A 25,549-nucleotide genomic window follows, 5' to 3' on the forward strand; every position below is an offset into this window, starting at 1 on the left:
TACAATTTGTGGTCCACAGAAACTGTGAGATAATAAAAACATATTGCTTAAGCCACTGAGTTTATAGTAATATTGTGCTGAAATGGTCAAAATCCTTTCTGCATTAACATAATTCCAATTTCTTTTGCTCAGTCTTCCATGATCCTAAAACCACTCATGTATTCAAATCATGCCTTGTTTTCCCTTTCTCTGGATGGACAGCCTAAATGTCTAAATATAGGATTTAATTTCCATTATTTTGTCATTTTCACTTCTCTGATCCATCCAATTTCTCCTTATATTTATTTCAAGTACTATGAAAAGAATTAGACATTATTGGGCAAAATAAACACAGCAACGCTGTTTCTCATTAAATAGCATTCAGTATAAGGTAGCTACTGTTATCATCATTTTCATAAATTTCAGACTTACATTGTTAGTTTGCTTATCACTCCATCAGATAAATGTATATATAATGTCTTTAATGGACATTCTTTTTTTTTTAAGTTTATTTATTTATTTTGATAGAGAGCATGTGCAAATGGGACAGGGCCACAGAGAGAGAGGGAGAAAGAGAGAATCCCAAGCCGACTCTACAAGTCCAGCACATCTTCTTTATCCATTTGTCAGTTGATGGGCATTTAGGCTCTTTCCATAATTTGGCTATTATTGAAAGTGCTGCTGTAAACATTGGGGTACAAGTGCCCCTAGGCCTCAGCACTCCTCTGGTTTCATTTTAAAAATTAAATCAATCCAGCATGATTAGATCATTACAAACAAGTATCTATATTCTGTAATTGTCAATTGTTTAATGTTAAGTTTAATCATCTGTACTAATATATCTTTTTTAGTCTAATATAGGATATGCAATTGACTTAATTTTATTTCATAACAAAGATTTGTAGATATTCAAATGATACTCATTACATATGCTTTGCTCAATTTAATTTTGCATAGAATATAGAATGTTAAAGAAAATATTCCTCCATAAACATATACAATAAATAACTTTTCCCCAAAACCAAACACATGGATCTCTTTGCCACCTAATATAAGATCTTATATTTTTAATCAATCTCAAAATATGTTTAAATGCATAGTCATTCACAATTAATGCACTGACCTGCTTTATTTTTCACTAAAAGCACTATTACTTCTTGGTACTTGGCTATGTATTTGTTTCCTTGATTGATTTTTTTAGTTAACTGTCTCTCTTTACTAGAATACAAGCTTCATGGGAGCAGAAACTTTTCCTGTTTTATTTATTGTTGCATATCCAATATCTAGCCTGACACATACATGCTAAATGAATATTTATCTAATAAATACATAAGTAAATCATGCAGGTACAGAGACATAACAATATCTGTAACAATGGATAATAGGAGCATTCAGTTATACCTGGGTAATGGTAAAGGAGCAACTTTCACTTCCTTGTTTTTCTTTTTATCACATACTTACTAAATTTTCTACAAAAAACAGGTATTTTTCATAATTTTAAAAAAATTAATAGCATAATCTAATTAGAATGGGAAACTTTATATCTGAATATACCCACTTTCAAAATGGTTTTTCCAACTTATATTTTGATATAAAATTGAGTTCCCAATAACCAGTTAATTGGCAATTAATACTCATAAATGCACATGTCATTTGAATTATGCTGTCAAAATAGTATCAGAATTAAGATCAGTAGTTCTTTTTTTTTATTTAAAAAAAATTTTTTTAATGTTTATTTATTTTTGAAAGAGAGAGAGAGAGAGAGACAGCACAAGTAGGGTAGGGGAAGAGACAAAATCAAAGAATCCAAAGAAAGCTCCAGGCTCCAAGCTGTCAGCACAGAGCCAGATGCGGGACTCGAACTCATGAGCTGTAAGATCATGACCTGAGCCAAAGTTGGCCACTTAACTGACTGAGCCACCCAGGCACCCCAAGATCAGTAGTTCTTCACCAGACCTATCTCAAACTCATTAAACACAAAATACCTTTTCTAGTGATATTCCTATGGAACTACTATAATGTTTTCCACTCATGGGAAGCCAGTGAAGTGTTTGAAGGTGTATAATTAAACTAGATTTAAGAGAAAACACACTAAAGACAGAACAACAAACCTGAAGACAGAAAGACCAGTTAGGAAGTCATTATAGTGGTATAGGCAAGAGATAACAGGGGTCTGAACTAAATGGACTGGTGTTAAAGGTAACAGAAATGACTGGTGAATAGATTAAAAGTTAGGAAATAGTCACAGTAATCCACTCAAGATTTTTTAGTTACTCAAGAATATCTCATTGGCCTGCTTTATTTTCCACTAATAACACAGTAATCTAGGGGGAGAGACTGTGGAAAAAGAAAATCTTCCCCAAAAAGGGCAGAATTTTATGATGGCACTAACAGTGGATTTGCTGCACTATTTGACTCGTGCTTAAACTTTAGAAAAAGAAGGATCTGCGCCAGTAAGGCCAGTGAATAATAAGATAGGCACTTCAAAAGAGGATAACTTGAATATCTAAGGGTCAAAAGATATTTTTCAGAATATTATGAAATCATTAAGTATTTTTGCAAAAAGTGATCTTTAAGATCATGAAGTGAAGGATGTCATATTACAGCAAAAGTGATGAGATAACTGTTTCACAATAAACAAATAAATATTTTAATCCTAGTTTTTCAAGAATGTATATATAGTTGTAATTATAGCCTAAATTTTGCTAAATTTAAGAAAAACTAAACTATTTCCATAATATTTAGTTTCATTACTCAATGAATATTCTTTCACTGTTTCCTATGAAATTTTATTTCATGTCTTAAGTGGATTCACTTTAAGTCGCCTTTTTCTAGTACCAATTATTCTTCATCAAGAAGGACCTTCCAGAGATTACTCATGAAGAGAATATGCAAAAAGAGAACAGTCAGCTGAAGAAAGAACTCCAAAGAGCACTTATATTTGAAGCAGAAGGAGCCCAAGAAGCATATGGATATAAACTAAAGAGTGACGCACCCACTAATTCATAAGATAACCCATTCTATTTTCTATAAATCTACTTGTTGAACCTATACCATTTTTTCCTAAAATCATTTGTTGGTGAACTTTTCTTTGTATTAAGCTAAAACCTGCTTCTGAAATACTCTACCTCTGGTTTTAGCTACTAGAACTACACAGAACAAATCTAATCTTCTTTTTTTTTTTTTTTTTTTTTTTTTAAGATTTTAAGTAATCTCTACACCCAGCATGGGGCTTGAACTCACAACCCTGAAATCAAGAGTTGCACGCTCCACTGACTGAGCCAGCCAGGCACTCCTAATCTTTTTTTTAATACAAAAGTTCTTTAAATGCCAGAAACAGTCATCTCAATAATAATGATAGCAAAATTACATGTGAGTGATTAATGTGTGCTGAAAGAAGTACTCAGACAGGCTGGGTAGTTTGTCCAAAGCTAAAGTAAACCATATTCTTTCTATCATGCCAAGCCAAAATATCCTCTATTTTGTTAAGTTTTCTAATCTTTAGACTAAAGAGCCTCCTAACTCCTTACCTCTAGTCTTGCTCTTCTCTTATTCAGTCTCTATAGGACTGCCAGGATAATATTTCTAACACCCAAATCTGATCATGTGATTCCTATTGCTTAACACCTTTCAATGGGTTTCCAGCACACTTAAGATAAACAAACTCCTTAACATGGTTTACAAGCCCTTTGTGTCTGGGCCCTCCTTGTCACTTCAGTGTCATCTCTCACTGCCACTTCTCACCCAGTGTGAAATTCACTCCTATCCCTGCAGCCCACATTCTAATATGTATCCTGTTATAGGAACTGGTAATGACTGCAATGTGACATTCTCTCTTTTGGTTCAGAAACTTTGTAAACGCTATTTCCTCTATGTGGAACACTTTACCCACATTTCTTCCACTTGTGCACAGCTACCTTCTTTCTCCCTCAGGCCCCAGCTTAGAATTCACTTCCTGGCACAAAAACAGGCACTCAGATCAATGGAACAGAATAGAAAACCCAGAAATGGACCCACAAACGTATGGCCAACTAATCTTTGACAAAGCAGGAAAAAATATCCAATGGAATAAAGACAGTCTATTCAGCAAGTGGTGCTGGGAAAACTGGACAGCGACATGCAGAAGAATGAACCTGGACCACTTTCTTACACCATACACAAAAATAAACTCAAAATAGATGAAAGACCTAAATGTAAGACAGGAAGCTATCAAAATCCTCAAGGAGAAAGCAGGCAAAAACCTCTTTGACCTCAGCCACAGCAACTTCTTACTCAACATGTCTCCGAAGGCAAGGGAAACAAAAGCAAAAATGAACTACTGGGACCTCATCAAAATAAAAAGCTTCTGTACAGTGAAGATAACAATTAGCAAAACTAAAAGGCAACCAACAAAACGGGAGAAGATATATGCAAATGACACAGCAGATAAAGTGTTAGTATCCAAAATCTATAAAGAACTTATCAAACTCAACACCCTAAAAACAAATAATCCAGGGAAGAAATGGGCAAAAGACATGAAAAGACACTTCTCCAAAGGAGACATCCAGATGGCCAACCGACACATGAAAAAATGCTCAACATCACTCATCATCTGGGAAATACAAATCAAAACCACAATGAGATATACCACCTCACACCTGTCAGATGGCTAACATTAACCACTCAGGCAACAACAGATGTTGGTGAGGATGCGGAGAAAGAGGATCTCTTTTGCACTGCTGGTGGGAATGCAAACTGGTGCAGCCACTCTGGAAAAGAGTATGGAGGTTCCCCCCAAAATTAAAAATAGAACTGCCCTACAACCCAGCAATTGCACTACTAGTTATCTACCCAAGGGATACAGGTATGCTGTTTGGAAGGGACACATGCACCCCAATGTTTAGAGCAGCATTATCAACAATAGCCAAAATATGGAAAGAGCCCAAATGTCCATTGATGGATGAATGGATAAAGATGTGGTATATATATACAATGGAGTATTGCTCAGCAATCAAAACGAATGAAATTTTGCCATTTGCAACTACATGGATGCAATTTTGCTTATGCTAAATGAAATTAGTCCAAGACAAATATCATATGACTTCACTCATATGAGGACTTTAAAACACAGAACAGATGAACACAAGGGAAGGGAAGCAAAAATAATATAAAAATAGGGAGGGGGACAAAACATAAGAAACTCTTAAATATGGAGAACAGAGGGTTACTGGAGGGGTTATGGGAGGGGGGATGGGCTAAATGGGTAAGGAGCATTAAGGAATCTATTCCTGAAATCATTGTTGCACCCTATGCTAATTTGGATGTAGATTAAAAAAATTTTTAAAAAAGAAGTCACTTCCTCCATGAAGCCTTTTTTGACCACTAATGTCCCTGCTGTATGTTTCTTTTTTTTCTTTTAAGACATTTCTTCAATTTTATTTATTTATTTTTTTAATGTTTATTTATTTAATTTGAGAGAGAGAGAGCAAGAGAGAGTGCGTGTGAGTGCAAGTGGGGTAGGGGCAGAGAGAGATGGAAAGAGAGAATTCCAAATATGAGTGAAATCCTATGGCATTTGGATAGGTGACATCTTCTAAAAGAATTCTGGGCATTATCATTCTAATTGCCCAAATTCCTATTTACACTTATTATTAACCTCACTTACCATAGTGTCAGAAGAAAGAGAGTGGCAATACAATACAATAGACTTTGTAAAAAACCACACACTCACTCACCTGAAACCCCACAATGAGAGTGATCATACAGATGTCGTTGCTGGAGGGTAGACTTTTTGTAAATAACATGAGGATGGCCATTTTCATAACTAAAATGTTTGGAATCCTCTGTGGTATTCTTTAATGGTTCAATAAAATATTCTTCATCTTCTGTGGCAATTACACCATGCTAAAAGAAAAAGAAACAAAGAATTTACCAGGAAGGATCATTTTAAATATTAATTATCATTTATTAACAAGAGTCAAAAATAAGTTGATATCTCTCCGAAAAGAAGTTACAATGCATGTTAATAGAAATTTAGTGGATTATCTGTACCTAGCAAGACCTTCTATAAATTTACCTATACTTTAAAAAGGACATTTAAATTCTTCTACATGCTCCCATGCCTTGTACTAAACATGACACATATATTTCCTCCAATCTTCCCCAAAACTCTTTGATGAAGCAAAGACCTCTTTGTGTTCACTAAAACTTGTTTCCTTTCCAAATTGTGCACCACATCTTCTGTGTTCAGGTATAGCTCCGTTCAAGTTTTGGTCAATGGAAAACAGGCAGATACTATACACCACTTTTAAGCCCAGCCCGTGAAAACCTTCCCCCGGAGAATTCTCTACTCTTTCTGAAAAACTACCCACAGAAGGCAGACGCTGAAAGAGAAGCAATCTGGGTCACTGAGTGACTTCATGGAAAGCTGTCCAACATAAACACCAATATAGGGGAAAAATTAATCTCTATTGTGATAAACTACTGACATTTTAAGATTTATGTTACACCACTTAATATGTACTTAACTGATATACATCCGATATATCCCCATTTTGCAGACCAAGTAACAGGCTCAGAGGTTAAGAACCTCCCCAGCATTATATAGAGATAAATGTAGGAGCTGCAATTCACAAAAGCTTTGCTCTTGTTCATATGACATACTCCTTACACCTATTTATGTAGCCAAGTACAGAGCTCAACCACAGCTCCTTTTTAAAACTTTCTCTACTCCAAATGAAGTAGCAGCACCCACTTCTGAGCTCCAAAAGAGCTTATTATTGGTATCATTCTTTATAATTAATTCCACACTTCCTTGCTACATTTCAAGTATTGAAGCTATATTTAAATTTGGTATAACATTTCTACTGCATATTTTATCTTCCCAAATGTACTATTTGCTTTTTGAAGGCAGGGGTTGTGTCTCACTGATATAATTCTTTATATCAGTTACAGTCATAGAAAGTATCTCCTATGTAGTATGAACACCAAATAAAAGTTGGCTGATTAAAAGAAATGAGATAGAAAAAGTTATCTGCATTAGAAATAAAACCTTCCATAATGGTCCAATAGTGTTTTCTTAAACATGGCACATGTGAAGACTGCTCTTAATCCAACTAATTTATCCTGTAACACTGGATAAAACACAAACTCTCTGGGTGTATTTCCTTGGCTGGAAAAATGAAAGGGTTGGTATAAATTAGTGGTTTTAAAACAGCACTCTGGGGAGCCCTAAGGGTTTCAGGAAAGTGCCCTCAGGGGATTGCCCCAGACAACAAAGGGAGACCTATAGGGCTTGGATTCCTGGGCTCAGCAATTGGCTGTGCTTTTATTAATCTATATAGTATGTTTCCACATAACATTTCATTTGAGGAGAGGGGTTTGCTGTTTTAAAAAGAAAAAAGCTGGAAATCTCTGGTCCAGATAATCTCTAAGGTTCCTTTGAATCTAAACCTCTATGATTGTGTTTAGGGAAATTCATGTTAAGTACCACATGCTTGGAAAGAAAGATAAGACATAATCAGAACTGCTCTAATTTATAGATGAAGTTGGCAGGCACCCACGAAATGCGCTAAGGAATGCAAAAAACAAAAAAACAGGGATTAGGTACTTCATGTTATTTTCACCATTGTTTGCTTTACTTTAAGTGTATTAGTCCCTAAATTAAGTACAAATACTGACAGGCCTAACATAATATGCCATTAACAAACTCTAATACCTGAGCATGAATTACATTACTAGGAAGATTAACAGCGTGGTAGCAAACTGAGCAAGCATGGTTCCTGCAGAAAAGAGGGCATGTTTAAGAAGTTTTTATAAGAGAGAAGTGTAGGAAGTGGGGTTGGAGAGTACTGCCCAGAAAGGGTGGAGCACTAAAATCATATCATGCTACACTGTGGGCAGAAGGATGTTGAAAGGTCCCAGACAAGAAGTTCAGGTTGCTGGGGAAAAACAGAGTCAGAAGCCTGGTAAGTAAACAAAATCTCTAGTTTCAAGAATGGAAAGACTCTGGAAAAAAATCCAGAGATTTTGTGTTACGTACTCTGGGAGATGTTTATACTCATTATCTCATTTAACCTTAACAGTTCTCTGAAGTAAGTACTACTATCAGCTTGACTTTGCAGATGAGAAACAGAGACTGAACAAAGTTAAGTAACCAACTCATTCAATTGACTTCGGTGCTTGGATTCTTAGCCATTATAGTATAATCCCCTTACCCTCTGAGAGTTGTTTCTGACTTTACTTTTTCTTTCTTTCACCAAAGATGATCTGAGTGCCTATCACATAGGAAAGTACTATTCTACGTGGTGGGGATGCAGTTTTTTGTTTGTTTGTTTGTTTGTTTGTTTGTTTGTTTGTTTTGTAGCCACCACAGAAGCAGTCAGATCTTTATTTCCCTTTCAGGGTGACTAATAAGAGAGCAACATTATAATAATGGCTAACCATTCTAAAGTGCCTACCATGTATCAGATACTGCTCTTACTCTCTCTATAAATACACAGTTCATACACACACACACACACACACACACACACACACACACATATACGGACACACACATTTATATAAATACATATATACAGTTTATATACACACACACGTGTGTGTGTGTGTGCATGTGTGTGTGTGTTCCACTTAAACCTCAAAACAACCCTACGAGACTTTTGTCATAATTGTCTTCATTTTATGGATAAGGAAATTGAAGTATATAGAATAAGATCATTGAGTAAATAATTGGCCATGACTGGGATATGGCTACTGTGATTCGAGACCTGACATTGTTAACACAAGGCTCTACTGCCTCACTGGGGCAACCATTCAACTTACATGGAGCTTACATTTTGGTGGAAGGAGCTAGACAAAAGGAATTCATTCACCAGATAAATGACCAATCAGGTAGTGTTAAATGTTAAGAAAAAATAATAAAGCAGTGTAAGAAGACAGAGAGTAATCAGAAGTGAAGGAAGTATACCTACTGCTTAAGATGGTCAGGGACATCCTCTCTAATAAGGTGATATCTGGACAGAAACTGAACAAAATTAAAGGAGCAATCTTATGAAAGACCAGATCAGACAGTGGGAATGGCGAACACAAAGGCAATATATAAGCATGCATACAGAATATAGCAAAGAGCTACTGTGGCTAGAGGGAAGAAAAGGAAAGATGATTTTGAACTTAGAAAGGTGTTTGAGGGTAGAAGATGGAGGACCTGAATTAAGTGCAGGTCCCAGTAATTTGCACGTGCCTAGCAAGAGCCCTGCTCTCACTTCCCTCAGCATCCCCATTCATCCCTACACTGTCTGCCTCAGGCCATCAGGATCAAAATCATCATGTCCTCTTTCCCTGACAACACAGACCCTACAAGAAGCCCAAGACCCAACCCCTGGATTCCAGTCCCCATATGGTTATGTGCATCATGTTTTCAGATCTCGTATCCTACTCTCCCCTTTTGCCATTTAAAACACATCCACTGTGCCTCCTCAAACACGCTCAGCTGCATTTGTGAATATTCACTTCTTTTTGCTCAAACACCTGAATCTCTCTAAACGACACTCTTTCTTCCCTGTAATCCTCTGGAATGGTGGATCCTCCGCTTTCTCTCCTACCTGCCTCCTACTGGACTTGGAGTTAGGGTAAGTGTCCTTGTGATTCACTGCCATTTCTAAACAATCCCTGCTCTCTCCCGCCTCTAAAACAAAAAACCCCTCACCAGCTTCCAATCTCATGCCATCACCTTCTTCCTCCATTAGGTGCAGTTATCTACTTACTGACCCATAGTCACTCTTCCTCATTTCTTGAAGATTTTAGCTTCTGGATCAATCACTCTCTGCAATACCATTCCTGAAATAATCGTTGATTTCAGTATCTTAAGTCACCAGTTCTTAAAAGTTCTGTGTGTGTGCCCCAGATCACTTTAGAAGTCTAGTGGGGGTAAAGACTAGGGGTTACTTCTCAGAATAAAATTGTAAGCATAGAAAGAAATATATAGGATTATAAAGAAAACCAGTTGTAGTAAAATACCATTATCAAAATATTTTTAAAATGTACTATAGGAACACACATGGCTTTTTGTAAGACTTTAAATAAGAAGATGTGTAGTGGATCTAATGGCTATCATAATTTTGTAATATTAACATAAATAGTACTTTGAAGAACCTACAAAAACTGTAACATGATATGAAAATATCTATAATTTTTATTGAGGTGAACTATTACTTTATTGGTTTGTTACTTATATTCATAATTGAAGGAAATGTTAAACTTCAGTGAAGAATTAGTAAAGATAAAGATGTCACTTTTCCCCAGTCCTGTTCACAAACCCCTTGAATTCCATTCATGGGCCCCAGGTTAAGGGCTACTGACAGAGATGGTCTCTTCACCCATTGCTGTCTCAATTCCTTAACCCGTTCAACAAATATCTTGTCATTCACTTTATCTTAGGCATTCGGCCCCACAGTACAACCCTAGAATTCAGTATTTTCAATACTTGCAACCCTGCCCAAATCTCAATTTCAAGTATCACATCCTTCTGTCTTTCCAGCACTGTCCCTCTAATACCTCCCTTCCAAGAGATAGTCCTTTTACACCCACCAGAACCCAATGATCCCACCACCTTTTCATTATCCTCCACCCACTAAATGTCCTCATTTCCCTCTTAATCCATCTTCAGTTCCACCTTCAATTCCCTTGCCCTTTTCTCCCTTCACAGAATTTATTTGGCTACACCACAACTCTGATTAGATCAGTTTTGCTACTCTGGGCCTGCAAGCTTGCAGCCTCATTTGCCCACTGAAAGATACATCAAGACGCTGAGTAGTCTCACTTTAAATTCATAACCATAATCTCAACTGTGCTCTTAATGCATCAAGGCAATTATACTATGTTTCTCTAATACACTCAGTATCCTGCTCACCTGGATAAACATTCTATACTTTCTTAATCCCCTAATACCTCTTAGTCCCCTAATACCTCATCTTGCCATGTTCCATTCCACTAAACATACAACCTCCTGCAAAGTCCTACAACACAAATACCCACCTGCCTGCATCTCATGTCCATATAATCTATTTTATTTCCTCTTATCATGGATGAACTGTCTACTCTCCTAATCACTAAGGACAGTGATTCTATTTATGATTCCATCCCTTCTCACCTATCAAGGACATCACTAGAGAAATTTTCCTTTTCTCCACATAATCATTCCCACCTTTATCAAACAAAACATAGGGGCGCCTGGGTGGCGCAGTCGGTTAAGCATCCGACTTCAGCCAGGTCACGATCTCGCGGTCTGTGAGTTCGAGCCCCGCGTTGGGCTCTGGGCTGATGGCTCAGAGCCTGGAGCCTGCTTCCGATTCTGTGTCTCCCTCTCTCTCTGCCCCTCCCCCGTTCATGCTCTGTCTCTCTCTGTCCCAAAAATAAATAAACGTTGAAAAAAAAAATTAAAAAAAAAAAAAACATAACCTCCTCTGAACTCATTCATACCTGTAGTCACTGATCATTTCTTACTTTTCCTAAAGTCTTTAAAATAATTATGTATGTACTCTTTTCTCTGTTTTCCTTAAATGCCACTATGACTTCAGCACTGCTTTTGTCAAGGTCACCAACAACCTCCTCATTGATAAATCCAATGCAGCATTTTTCTCTTGAAAGACTTCCTTCTCTTAGCTTCTAGGATTTTTGCCTGGCTTTCCTTCAACTTTCTTACTCCACTATGCTTTTTGGTCTCCTCCACATCTTTCTGAGCTCCCTAACCTCCTGGAGTGTCCAAAGGTTCATTTCCTTAAACCACTTTTTTTTTAACTTCTTCTTTATTCTATCTATATTATTCCCCCACCCCAAGCAATTTCATATAACCTCCTGGCTTTAAATACCATCTATATATTGATGACTCCAAAATTTATAACTCCATAATTCACATTTCTCTGCCAAATTCCAGGCTTGTATACCCACCATCTTATACAACACCTCACGTTTAACATGTCCAACTGAACTCATTGATATATATCACACCACAATCTTGTCCTCCTACAGCTTTTCCATCTCAGTAAATGCCTGAGTCTTTCTCATCTCAACTGATGGCTGCTTTATTCTTCTAGTTGCTCAGGCCTCAAGCTTGGAGTCATGGATTTTATCCTGACTGTGTCCTCTAAAACCTACCATCTGGCCTCCAGTTCTCTTTTTAACCTCATCTTCCATTACACTTCCTCTCTTTCACTGAGTTCCAGCCTGGGCAATCTTGCTGTCCCCCAAACACTCTTAGATCAAATCTTTGTACTTGAAGATTTCCACCTGGAAATCCTATTCTTTGGATGTCAGCTTCCCTTCCTCATTTTCCTTAGGTCTTTACTCACTATTTTTTCTACCTGAGAACTTATCATTATCCAACATACTGTGATTTTTATCTACTTATCTGACTGTGTATCTTCTCCAAGAGAACACAAGTTTTGCGATGATAGGGATTTCTCCTTTGTTCACTGTCGTACTCCTAGCACCTAGAATAGTGTCTATTATACATGATAGGTACTTATAAATATTTGGTGTGTGGATGAATGAATAATGGAAAATGCAGAAAAACAACTCTGGGCATAGCTAAGAAATAAGAATAAAATGTAAAGAAAGGAACAATCAAAAAGGGAAATCTCTTGAAAATTAGAACCATGACTGCTTGTAATTTTTAAATCAACTGAAGGAAAAGAAGGCAAAACTGGATAAATCTCATATATAGAACTTAGCACAAAAAAGAAAAACATGGAAAAAGAGAAGGACAAGGGAAGTAAAGAACCAACTACAAAAATGCAGGGGGTAGGAAACAAGAAAAGAAAAATACTAAGGAAATTTTTTTTTCAATTTCTCTAAGCTGAAGGAGTGTCTGTCTTTACATTGAAAGCATCCATTAAATATGAAGTAAGGATAAGGAAACAAGACCCATAGCTTACCACATTAATAAAATTCTTGAAATAGAAAGGATAAAGAGAAGATCATATCACATATCACCTTCATTGAGGAAAATTCTTAGGGAAAAAAAAAAAGAAAAGAACAAGAAGCAGATGTCTGTCACCCAAAATGAATCAATGATAATTTTTTTAAAGATCTTTAAATCTTTCCCTAAGACATAAAGCCATATCATAAATTGGATGCCCCATATTTCCCTTTCCCAATTCCACCATTCATGGTTCCAAAGAAAAATGATTTTTGAAACTAGAATTCCACATCCAGCTAAATTATTAACCAAACACAAAAGCAACAGTAACCTTCAAATAGGCAAATGGACTCAGAAATTTTACATCCCAGACACATTTTCTGAGGTAATTACTTGAAGATGTTCTCCAATAAAATCATGATGTAAACTCAAAAAGAGTAAGACATAGAACTAACTAGGAAAGAAGCATCCCAAGATGAGATACGTACAGTAACTCAAAAAATTAATTAAACCAGTAGATTCCAAGAGAAAAATGCCTCCAAAGAAGAATGGGATATATTCCAAGCAATAGATACAAGGTCTAATAAAATGGATAATATTGATCATTTGGTAAAGAAATCACTATTTTTTTTTAACAATAAGACAAAATAACAGTAGTTAGAAACTCTAGAAATATAAAAGCTAGAAAAGAAAGCCATGGCCCAAATATGTAAAGAAAACTAAATGTGACAATATTTTGAACAACTGACAAACAATAATGTTAGGAATTGTCTTTATGGTGCAAGGATTGTAATGATGAAACAATGGGTGAGGAAATATGATTAGAAGACACTAATGATCTCTACATTGATATTATTTTATATAGAACAATTAAAAAACAGAATTGGTTGGGGCACCTGAGTTGGGGCACTAGCTCTTGATTTTGGCTCAGGTCATGAGACAGAGCCATGCATCAGGCTCTGCACTGACAGCTTGAAGTCCACTTGGGATTCTCTCCTCTCTCGGTCTCTCTCTGCCTTTCCCCTCTCACACACAGGTGTGTGCTCTTTCTCTCTCTCTCAAAATTAATAAAGATGAAAAAAAATTTAATCAAAAAATAAAAACAGAATTGGTTAAAAGGGCTTTTGAGGGGGCCCCTGGCTGGATCAGTCAATACAGCATGCTGACTCTTGATCTCAGGGATGTGAGTTCAAGCTCCATACGGGCGTGGAGCTTATTTAAAAAGTGGGATTAAAAAAAAAAAAAAAAACCCTGTTTACATATTATATTTGATTTAAAATGTAACATAATGTAAAATAAGAATGAAGGTGTGAGTTACTAAGTTTGGTGGGTAAAAGTGTGATGAGAAACAAGATATTTACATAGTCTCAAAGTACCTGTTCAGAAATTCCTTATTAGTTGCCAAGGAGAAAATAGTGACTTCAGTGGACAAACCTGGCAGATCACATCTTCAGTAACCAAAGTTAGTCAACATGGGCCATGCAGTTTCAATAGGAAGCAAAGTAAAGCAAAAAGGTATTAACAAATAGAGGGGAAAAGAATGAGAAACAGAAAGTCTTACTAAAGGATGAAGAATACATGGGCAACACTCTGCTATCCCCTTAAGTGTAGCAGAATTTCCATTTTCAACTTTATCCTCCCTTTTGACTCCTCAAACAACATGTTTCACAATTTCACAGTCACTTAATGACTCTCAAATTACTTGCTTCCAGAATTAAATTCTTTCCTAAATTTCAGAGCTGTACTTCCCAAATGTCATTTAGACATCTTCAACCCTATTTCTTCCGATTCCTCACATTTACTATATCACACTCCTCTCCAATCCAGTGCTCCAGTGGCATTCCCTTTCTTAACTAGTGTAATTCATATACCTGTCACCCAAAAAAGAAGCCTCCGCCACCTTCAATTACCTTCAATTACTTTCACTCCTTCATCCCACACCCAGTTCAATTTTGTCTCAATTTTTAAACATATTATTAAATACCTACTATGTACTATATGTCTTATTAGGAATCATACTAATGTATGGGAAGAAAACATTAGGAAGACACAAATCCTCTGCATTTTCTCTCCAAAATGTGGTTTAAATTCATTCTTTGCTGTGTATTCCCAGGGGCACAGTCCTTACATGGACCTTCATTATCTCCTCTATGTCCTAACTCCCCTTCATATCCCCATCACTCTCTGCCAGCACGTCTCACAATGGAATTGATTTTTTTTTCCTAAATCTCAAATTGGTTCATTTCACCATGCTGTTAAAACTATCAGTGGCATACTTAGTGTCGATGCCAAACACAGAGAGCAGTGTTGATAACTAGGAACAGCATTTTTCTATCATATTTAATAGCAAGTGTCATTTTAATATATGAAAAGTTTCAAAACAGATTTATTTTGGATACCTTATTCTTATTCAAAAAAATTGTTTTATATATAAAGCCTAACACTGCTATGTACTCAATTCATTTTACAAATAATATAGGGTTTTAGAAATTGTCCTTACTTTGAAAGGTCAATGCAAACATTACCAAAAGGACTATAAAAAGCAAAGGCAGCAGAAATAACAAAAAATAATAATAATAATAAGACTGTTACCTTCTCTACTTAAACCATTTCTTTATATATTATTAATCTGAGGAAAGACATTTACATTGTAAATTTATTTCCCCATCAGAAACTAAAAAATTATAACATCTACTTACCAACCCAATACAGTTGCTTAAAGCCACTTTAGTTGTACTACGTTGATCTTGCAAGTATCCTGTGTAATGACAGTTGTCTAAAAAATCATGTTTCCACTGGGGTCCATCTTTTCCCCAGTATTCTACTGTAAAATGTTTGGACACAAAATCTGTGTTGAGAGTCAAGTTTAGGTGAAAGTGCTTGCCATAGGCTGAAAGTTTAAAAAATAACTTAGATACTGCCTGCTGTGGATCGATAGGGTCCATACTCCGTCTTCTCCTGGAGTGTTTATCATTTTTCACAGTAAAGCTGAGAAAAGCTCCATTTTGATCAACCCTTATTGGAATAGTTAGCTGGTAGTGTTCTAGATAAGTCAGGAATTCCTCTTTGTAATCACAAGGCAGAGAATCCAGAAAAAACACATGGAAGAAAAGAAAATTTAACAGAACAAAGAAGTGGCAGTATAAACAACAAAAACTCTATCAGTCAAAACTACGCATCATTATATGTGAGAGGTATGAACAAAAACTGTTATATTAAACAAGATGAAGTTTAAAATCTAATGATGAATTAAGTTCCATTTATTCCTCAAAATAACATCATTTTAAAATTAGTTTGAAGGACTATTGTTCTTTTTTCTATTTATTTTTTAGTGGATTCTAAAAACTAAATTCTATAGGAAATATAGATATTTTATATTGAAATAAATAACAGTGAAAAAGTACACACATTTAAAAGAATAGAATTTAGCCTGGATAAAATGTTTGTGAAAGTTATCCAAAAAAGTTAATATTGAATTTCTACAGCCTTGTAGAATTTTTTTTTTTTTTTTAATCATCAGTTGGAAAATACAGAAGCCACTCTGGAAAACAAGTCTGGAAGCTCCTCAGAAGGTTGAACATGGAACTGCCATCTGACCCAGTAATTCCACTCCTAGGTATTTACCCGAGAGAAATGAAAACATATCCACACAAAAACCTGTACATGACTGTTTATAGCAGCACTATTCATAACAGCCAAAAGGAAGAAATAACCTGAATATTCATCAACTGATGAATGAATAAATAAAATGGGATATATTCACACAATGGAATGTTATTCTGCATAGTACTGATACATAGTATGACATGAATGAACCTTCATAATGACTGCCTTCATTATCAAAGTTAATTATCTAACATTCTAAAAATATTATACTAAGTAGAAGGGACCAGTCACAAAAGACCACATATTATATGATTCCTTTTGTATGAAGTATTCAGTAGCAATATCTCTAGAGACAGAAGTAGCCTAAGTAGGCTGCTTAGGGCTGGGGTGGAGAGTACTTTGAAGAGAGTTTGGGAATCACTATTAATGGGCACAGGGTTTCTTTTGGAGTGTTGAAAATATTCTAAAATTGATTGTAGTAAAATTGACTGATTCTAGAATTGGTTATATGAGTCTGTGAATATACTATAAACCACTGAATTGTGCACTTTAAATAAGTAAATTATATATTAATTGTATTGCAATAAAGCTGTTAAAAATTCATCAGATTGACAAAAAGAAATTTGGAGGATATTAAATGTTTTCCTCATTTAGGTGTACTTAATATTTCCAATCTACCTTTTTAACCACATCTTTCTTTAGCGAGGTTTACAAAGGAAAACCAAATGTCTGTCCGTTGCCTCGCTGTCTATACATGGAGTTCCCAACAAATATAAACTCCCATGAGACTATGACCAAATAGAAATAAATTAAAAGACAATATTGTTCACTTCTTATAAATAAGAATTCATGCTAAATGTTATGGATTTATTAATATACTTTGAGAAGCTACATTACATACATATAGGACTTCTAGACACAGACATCAATCCAAAATAGCCTTGAAAATCTGGCTCATCTGTACCAAAAAATTATCAGTTCCTATAGATTTATGGGAGGGGAATCAAAAAGGTATTCTGCCAATAATTCTATAAAGATTAGACGTGATGATGGAAAACAAAATGTTATTCACTCCTGGGACCTCTGTTAAGATCTTTTCTATGATATAAAGTTCAATTTCATGGATTCAAAATCAGAGATCCATGGATTAGAGTTTGAAAAGTTGAACTTCCTACCACTTTTACTCTTTTACTCAGATTCTAGTCCTCATATCAGAATTCTTCAGTTTGGAAAGCATTTTTCCACTAAGGGTCCATTTTAGAAGGATCTTCTATCAGAATATGTCTGGTTTCTTGCTCTTTTATAATAGCATAAACCTTTGGATTTCTTTTGAACATGACCTTGCCTGTAACTCCTAGCAACAAATGAGCTTATTAAAGTTTAGGATTCAAAAGGAGAAAAGGCCTGGGTCTATTATCTTCTAAGAAAGACCAGTCAACTCTAAAATACACTGAATGCTAAATGCTAGTATAAGTTATAAACAGTCCACTTAGAGCCCTTAAGATTTATGAAACTAGCACTGAATTGATGCAGTAGGCCTCCATTCCTATCACTATATACCCCAAAGAAAATGTTCACCCAAACTAAATATTCAGAATCTTTTCTTGTCAAATTAACAGCAAAATTTTTTGTCACTTTCAAAAGCAGGACTCCTACCTTGAGAACTGTATGAAAGTCTGTGGTCACTATGACATTCCGATGAAGCCATGATGAGGCTCAAAATCCAGGTCAACGTCTTCCACAAAATTTCCATAATTTAGAAAATTGGATGATTTTTTTGGAGGGCTACCTATGTGCTAGAGAGTCAATATCATACCAAAATCGAAGCATAACAATTTTATTTCTTAAAAATTTCTTGCAAATTAATTATTAGATGTTCCACTGCTTAACGGGTACTTTTTTCCAACATCTCGTACTTTCTTCTATATCTGGGTTCATTTTCTCAATCCAAAAGGAAAAAAACAATGATGGTAAAATTTTCATAAGCAAAGCATTTGGCTGATTAGTTACTATAGTATGGCCATTTTTTAACCTAGAAAAACAAAAAAAAATTATGTTAAATGAAAAATATCTTGTATGGACAGAACTATATTGCTGAATGCTTGCCAAAGGACAAAGACTACCAAATGACTTAATATAGTTAAATTAGATCATTGTTGTTCTTTATAGTCTAAATAAACATTCACAAGACTAAACAATTAGAAACCTAAATTGTAAGCAGAACAATGCCAGAGCTACTTAATAATCAAAGAAGGAATGTGAAGTGGAATCATAAAAATTCTTTTTTTTGAACTTTGAAGAAAACAACGTGTGAGTACAGTGACTAAACATCCTTTTGATAAAATAAAAGGTACCGTGACTTCAAAATCAAAGTTCATTATGTAAGTGATAAACAGTATATGATCCCATTCCTTAATGTGCTTTTTTAGCACACTCATATTCAGAGATTGATTTGTTGCTTTATGAGGCACTCATCATTTTTTCTTAGAGTAGATCCACAAATACATAGTGACATGTAGCAGCTATCTGTGAACACTCAGACACTAGCACAAACTAAATTTGTAAAAATTTGAAACATATTTACTATAACCCTTGACTTTATCTAGAAGTCTTATATGACTTAAAAAGAAACACATATGAGGGGCGCCTGCATGGCTCAGTCAGTTAAATGTCCGACTTCAGCTCAGGTCATAATCTCATGGTTTGTGAGTTCGAGCCCTGCATCAGGTTCTGTGCTAACTAACAGCTCAGAGCCTAGACCCTGCTTCAGATTGTGTCTCTTCCTCTCCCTGCCCTTCCCATGCTCATGCTCTGTCTCTGTCTCTCAATAATAAACAAATGTTTAAAAAAAATTTAAAAAAAAAGCAACACATATGAGACAACTTCAACTATCTAGAATGTAACTGAAAAGAAAAGAAATTCATCTTCTGCAAAGAATTTTTTAAAATTCATTTCAGGTATCACAAGAGATGTCCTATTCTATCTCATGCACCTTCCTTTTGACTCACACCCTCACTCACAGTCCATGAATTTACATTTTATACAGAACATGAGCATATGTGACTACCTGATATCCTAGAACATAGTAGTTTAGAAGAAGAAAATAGCAAAGGGACTAAGAAACTAGCTCACTAACAGCACAAAAGTGAAAAAAAGAAAGGAAAACTAAAAATTAGTTGTAGAACCCCAACCAAAGTAATACACTTTGGGGTAGAGGCAAATGGTCCTTAACTAGTTCAACAGTTCCTATTATGTATATGACTGTATTATAGCTCAATATCTGATATTCAAAATACTGTCTGAGTCAGGATTTAAAGAATAAATTACTTTTACTAAGGTAACTTACTACTAGTACAGAGAAGAACACAAAAAGTATTAGAAAGATTTTCATCCCAAATTCCTAGTGTATAGGATTATATAATAAATGTTTACATATTTGTTGGTTAAAAAAAGAGTAAATAAATGAATCACTATTTAGTGATTAAAAGAAAATCACTTCATGCATATAAAAGGATATTTGTAGTTAACTGGAAAATTAACTTACGTAGACTACTTCATTCCCTATGGTGCTAGAAATATTGGTTATTAAAATATATAAAACAACCATAACCATTGAAAACTCTATCTGTCTCTATAAGTTATTACATTGCTGAATCTTGGAAAAACTTATTCATTAATCAACAAATATTGCTTTACTGTTTTTTTTAAGTGATGTTATAACAGGGGTGCCTGGATGGCTCATTCATTTTAAGGCACCAACTCTCGATTTCAGCTCAGGTCATGATCTCAGAATGAGATTGAGCCCCTCATTGGGCTCTGTGCTGGTGGAGCCTGTTTGGGATTCTGTCTCAACCTCTCACTATCTCCTTCTCTTTCTCTGTCCTCCCCCTTCCCCAAAATAAATAAACCTTTTAAAAAATGTTATAACAATATGGGGAAACAGAATAAATTAACACAATCCTTGCCCTTCAGGAATTCATAATCCAAACAACAAAGGAAAAAATTCAAGGCAGACTGACATATGCCATAATAAAGTTATGAAAAAGTGTTAAGAGGAGATCAAATGAGGAAAATGATTTCTGAGTTAGAGGAGGATGGGTCAAGAAAATATTATTTAAAAAGTGGTATTTGGGATAGACCCTGGAAGATGAACACAATTTCACAAGTGAAACTGATAGGGGCAGTCATTGCAAATTAAAGAAATAGATTCCACAAAGTCTAGATGGCAAGAAAAAAATGGAAAATCATTTTAGGAATAATAGTAAGCTTGATTCCTATGGAGAAGACTAACAGGTATCATCTAGCAAGGTAGTTTAAGGTCAGACCAAAAATAAAGAGAACTTTAAATATATGTTACTTTTAATAATCACAACAATCTTATAAAGTAGGTATTATCACCACTATGTCAGGCAGCCTGCAAGATGGCCCCAAAGATTCTGCCTCCTGATATCCACTTTTGTGTAATCCTCTTCCCTTGAGTAACTTGATCCTACCAATAGAATGTTGAGAAAATATCACTTCAGTGATTATATTACAAAAGATTCTGACTATCTAGTAGACTAGATTCTATCATTCTAATAGACTCTCTCCCTTATTGGCTTTGATGTAGCAAGCTGCCTTTTGGAGTAGTAGTTCACATGGCAAGCCACTGAGAGTGGCCTTTACATAACCACTAGCAAGGAACTTAGGCCCTCAATGTAATAACCTGTGAGAAACTGAATCCCACCCACTAATATGTGAGTTTAGAAGCAGATCCCTCCCCAGTCAAGCATTCTCTGATGATCTGAGTCCTTGCCAACATCTTGACTGCAGCTTCATTGAAAGATCCTAAAGCACAGGACAAAGCTAAGCCATGCCCAGTTTCCTGAACCACAGAAACTGTGAGATAATAAATGTGTGTTGTGTTAAGCCACCAAATTTATGGTGACTTTTTTTGCTTTGTTTTGCAAGAATTGATAACTAATGCAGCTCTCAGCTTACAGATAAAGCAGTTGAAGCTCATAGTGGTCAGATAGTGAAAAACAACAGAGGCAAGAGTCATACAGAAGGTAATCTGTCTCTAAAATCTAAATTCTTTCTACCATATCATACGTACAATTTAAGGCACTCTAACTTAAATATTCAATAGCAGTTCCATAAAACCACTGTTAAATAATACATTCATAATAAATGGTATTAATTAATGTGAATAATTTTAAGCAACTTTATACACAATAATTGTTTCATCTCAAAATTTTATCTACAATGATTTAGGCAAGACATATGCTTACTCAAGCAAAAATCTATAGAGAGATTAAGTCACACCATTAGTCAATAGCAGTAAAGAAAAGAATCTAGTTATCTTGATTCCTAATCTACTTAAATACAGTTTCCATACTCCAAACCTTCCCATGAGATACTGAAGTATAACTGTCACTTCTTGAACAAGATTCACCCTTCAGGGCTTTAATTTTTTTCAGAGCGTTTTGCCTAATAATGTCTGACATTAAATGAGAACCTCATATGCCTTAATTTTTCTTTAAGGAATATATAATTAACACATTTGAATTCATTTTCTATTAGTGGTGATATATTTGTATGAACCCTTCTTTTTTTTTCCCCATTTTTCTGGGCTCAGAAACAGAGTTGTCTGGGTTTAGGGAACAACTATTTTGCCCTTGAGAAATTTCCTGCTCTTCAGTTTTGTAACCTCCACTCTTACAATTATTAGCACTGTCCAGTAAACGCCCAAGTTAAGTAAGCCAGTAGCAATGAGAGAAAAAGTAATATGTAACTACTTGGCCAGAAGTAGACTAACATTTGATTTAAGGACTTGTTGTAAAAAGCACATTTGGTGCATAGTAGAAAGAGCAGGAGCTTCAAAGTTAAACCAAAGCAACAATCTTGTTTCCACCCCTAGCCACAGTATCTGGCACATGGGCACCCAATAAATGTGAGTTTCTTTCTCCTTTCTTAAACGCTCCCTCACTCCCCACCTCAGGTGCCAGTGAAGGAACTTAAATAGTAAATAAATGAATTGGCCCAAGCTCAATTAAAATCAACAACAACTAACATATCAACCTCTCTTAGTTACCTACACAATAAAAATGAATGGTTAACCTACTTTCTGACACCTGCTGGAGAGGTTAATCTGGATATTATAAACAAATATGGATAAGCAATGACTTTTTCAAATATAGTTTCCAAAATTCACACTAACATTAAAATATTACATAATTGTCATAAATCATAATGTATTAACTCTTTACATTATATAGGAGAAGTGTTACTGTGTTGTGTAAAGCACAAAGGCTTTGAGTCCTCGCTTGACTCCAAGTTACTTAACCTCTCTGGATCTATTTCCTCATCAATAAAGCCATGATAATGGTATCTACTTTACAAAGACTTGTGAAGAGATTAAATTAGATTACACATGATATAAACTGTCCACACACTTCCCTTTAATGGCTAAATAAATATTAGCCCCCTCTCCTCCCTATTTGACTCATCACTTTTCAAAGGCCTTCCTTCAAATATAGTTTCATGTTCCTCTTTCCCACCAATGTGTGGAATACTTAAAAATAATGACAGAAATCAATCAATTCTATTGTATTGTCTTTTAGAGCAAATAATAAAGAATTTAGGTCATGATAACTGGGCTTACAAATATTTTAAATTTGAAAACTTCCGTTTTACTTTTATTTCACATATGTTCTTTTCCCTAACACAAATGTACCAGCCAATAAAGTTAAGGGATCACTTACCTGCTTCCACAGATCAAAGCTATACCAGCTAAGTAGAAATCAGATCAGACAACTTGCTCTACAGTGACTCCTTTAGTAGTCTCCCTAGTTGAAGGGTACTTACTTGTCTTTTTCCTCTATCATCTTTGCCTCCTACTCAAGGGATCTGGGAATAGCCAAGGTAATAATTTCCTCTCATGAACTATTATTATGGAGCTAAAGAACATGTACAACATCCTACGCAACTTCTTTCATCCATTTTAACTCTGGTTGTTTATTTTAAGGCTGATTTGGTCTTCACAGAGGAACCAACAATACTATGCTCCCTTCGCATATTTAACTTTTATATGTGAAAATTAACTTCTCATCTGCCATTTATTCTCTCAACAAACATTTAGTGTCATCTACTGAATGCCAAGGATACTGCTAAGCTGTAAGTACAAAGGTTCCCAGATCATTTATAAACTTTGTGAGATTAGTTTCCAAAAGTATAATTAAACACACTCAAAACTTACCTATCAAGAAAAGCAAATGCGCCAAAAGCAAAAACACAAAACATCATTCTACAAAAATCAAGCCCTAAATCACATATAGTCCCAAACTGTTTTTTTCCAGATGGAAAGTTAAATATATATTATCTGTATTATAACTTTTCTCCTGAAAAATAGAAACACTTTTTCTTCTGAGGCTATTACAAAATGTTGATAATCAAGTGTCTTTTTGGTAGAGCCAATAGAGCTATCCACCTTTTCCACCTTTTCTTCTTACCCCAAGAAGGTGCTATTAACTTTCTTAATATGTTAGCTGTCTTTATTTTCTCATAAAAGTCATATACAGGGTAGGATTTGGCATAGAGGTCCATCTTAAACCACTAGTAGCTACTAGTGGTTGCTAAGGAAATGAAGAGGAAGTGGTAAGAGTAGACACGAGTAGAAATTAATCTTAAACATAGTGGCCCAGACACGAAGAGTATTAAAATATTTCAAGTCTTGAGGTTAGAGGTTTTTCCCCTTGAGTATCACCAAAATATTAATACCACAAAGAGAGATTTCATTTGCTGCCATTTGTGGCAGATGAATGAATTTGATTTGTTTGAAATCAAGTTATTTCCCTCTATATGCTATTCTACAAAAATACAAAACACCAATGATCATTTTTAAGCATGAAATTAATATAAACCAGAAATGTAGTTACCACTTTGGTGAAACATAGGAAAACAATTATTTCCAAAATTAATTTTCTCAATTTCCTTCAACTACACCAGTTTTATGTTACATTTCTTTCCCTGTCATGAATTTAGAAAACTGTCATTCGTACATTTTGGTCTAATCAACATAAGCTACAAACAGAAAGAAACAAACAAAAGAAAAAAGAAAAAAAGGGAAAAAAAAAGAAAATCAGCACAAGAAATTTGAATATAAAAGAAAATATTGAAAATCACACTCCACTGTCCTTTTAAAAGTTCCTAGCAATGGTTCAGTTTCCCCTTTCCTTGTCCATTCTGCACCCCCATCCCACTTCACCCAGACAGAGGGTAACAGTCTGAGCTGCCCTGGTTGAGTTGATCCTAAAGTTAACATTCAGCAGCCCATTTCCAGACAGCAGCGCTAAATCTATTTGGATAAAACGCGTGTGACCCAGACAGTTGGCATTTGGCCCAAACGCGTTGCACCGGCAGCTCAAATAAAAACAAGAGTAAGAAACTCACTCTCTTGTTCCTTCTCAGTGCGCTTTTTCACTCTCTTTGCCTCTAGTACAACAAGGAAAGAAATTACCAAAGACAGGAATTGTAGTACACATTATCAAAAGGCACCTTTCCAAAAACCCCTCCAGCACTCCAACTGCATCCCCCAAATCCCTGAACTTTGATCCCATATACCATATAGACAGACATACCCAGATATTCAAGGCTCCGGAGGATTATGAGTCTAGCACGACGTCCCAAGTGGCCAAAAGTAAATCAAAAACACACGCTTCCATCTCTTTGATTAGCCTATTAAAAGCTTAACATATCCTAGAGCATCGGGGCTATAGCTAGCACATTAATTCTGCTCTCTGAGCCCAGGCATAAAATATGCACTTGTCTGACTGCTTAAGACACTGACATGAAACTATAAAATGCAGAAGGTTTTTCTTAGAAATCAGTTTAAAATACACATCATTATTACTTTCCCAATCACTATTTGGTGATTAGTTAAAAGACCACGATCATCATAATCAAGTCATATTTCACAAAACATGTCTATCCATACAATAAACGTGTATTTTTGGCATCATAAAATACTTGCAAGACCCAGAATTCTCCAACTCCCGACTAGTCTGGAGTTAAAAAGATTTCTATCTG

The 25,549-nt window shown here is 35.4% G+C and overlaps 2 protein-coding genes across 2 annotated transcripts in view; both read right to left on the reverse strand.

Annotated features, from left to right (window-relative positions):
* Positions 1-18,265, reverse strand: part of ADAMTS6 (ADAM metallopeptidase with thrombospondin type 1 motif 6) — a 296,499-nt gene extending 278,234 nt beyond the window's left edge. Inside the window, exons 1-3 of the mRNA XM_047867513.1 lie at positions 18,140-18,265; positions 15,577-15,941; positions 5,694-5,862 (exon numbers count right to left, since the gene is read on the reverse strand). Of these exons, the coding sequence (XP_047723469.1) occupies positions 5,694-5,862; positions 15,577-15,941; positions 18,140-18,236 (631 nt within the window). The 5' untranslated portion in view covers positions 18,237-18,265. The remainder of the gene's footprint in view (positions 1-5,693; positions 5,863-15,576; positions 15,942-18,139) is intronic.
* A 189-nt stretch (positions 18,266-18,454) lies between these two features.
* Positions 18,455-25,549, reverse strand: part of CENPK (centromere protein K) — a 58,748-nt gene continuing 51,653 nt past the window's right edge. The window contains exon 12 of the mRNA XM_047867542.1: positions 18,455-18,515. Coding sequence (XP_047723498.1) covers positions 18,511-18,515 — 5 coding nt within the window. The 3' untranslated portion in view covers positions 18,455-18,510. The remainder of the gene's footprint in view (positions 18,516-25,549) is intronic.

The sequence above is a fragment of the Prionailurus viverrinus genome, chromosome A1, assembly GCF_022837055.1.
Source record: "Prionailurus viverrinus isolate Anna chromosome A1, UM_Priviv_1.0, whole genome shotgun sequence".
Lineage (NCBI taxonomy): Eukaryota > Metazoa > Chordata > Mammalia > Carnivora > Felidae > Prionailurus > Prionailurus viverrinus.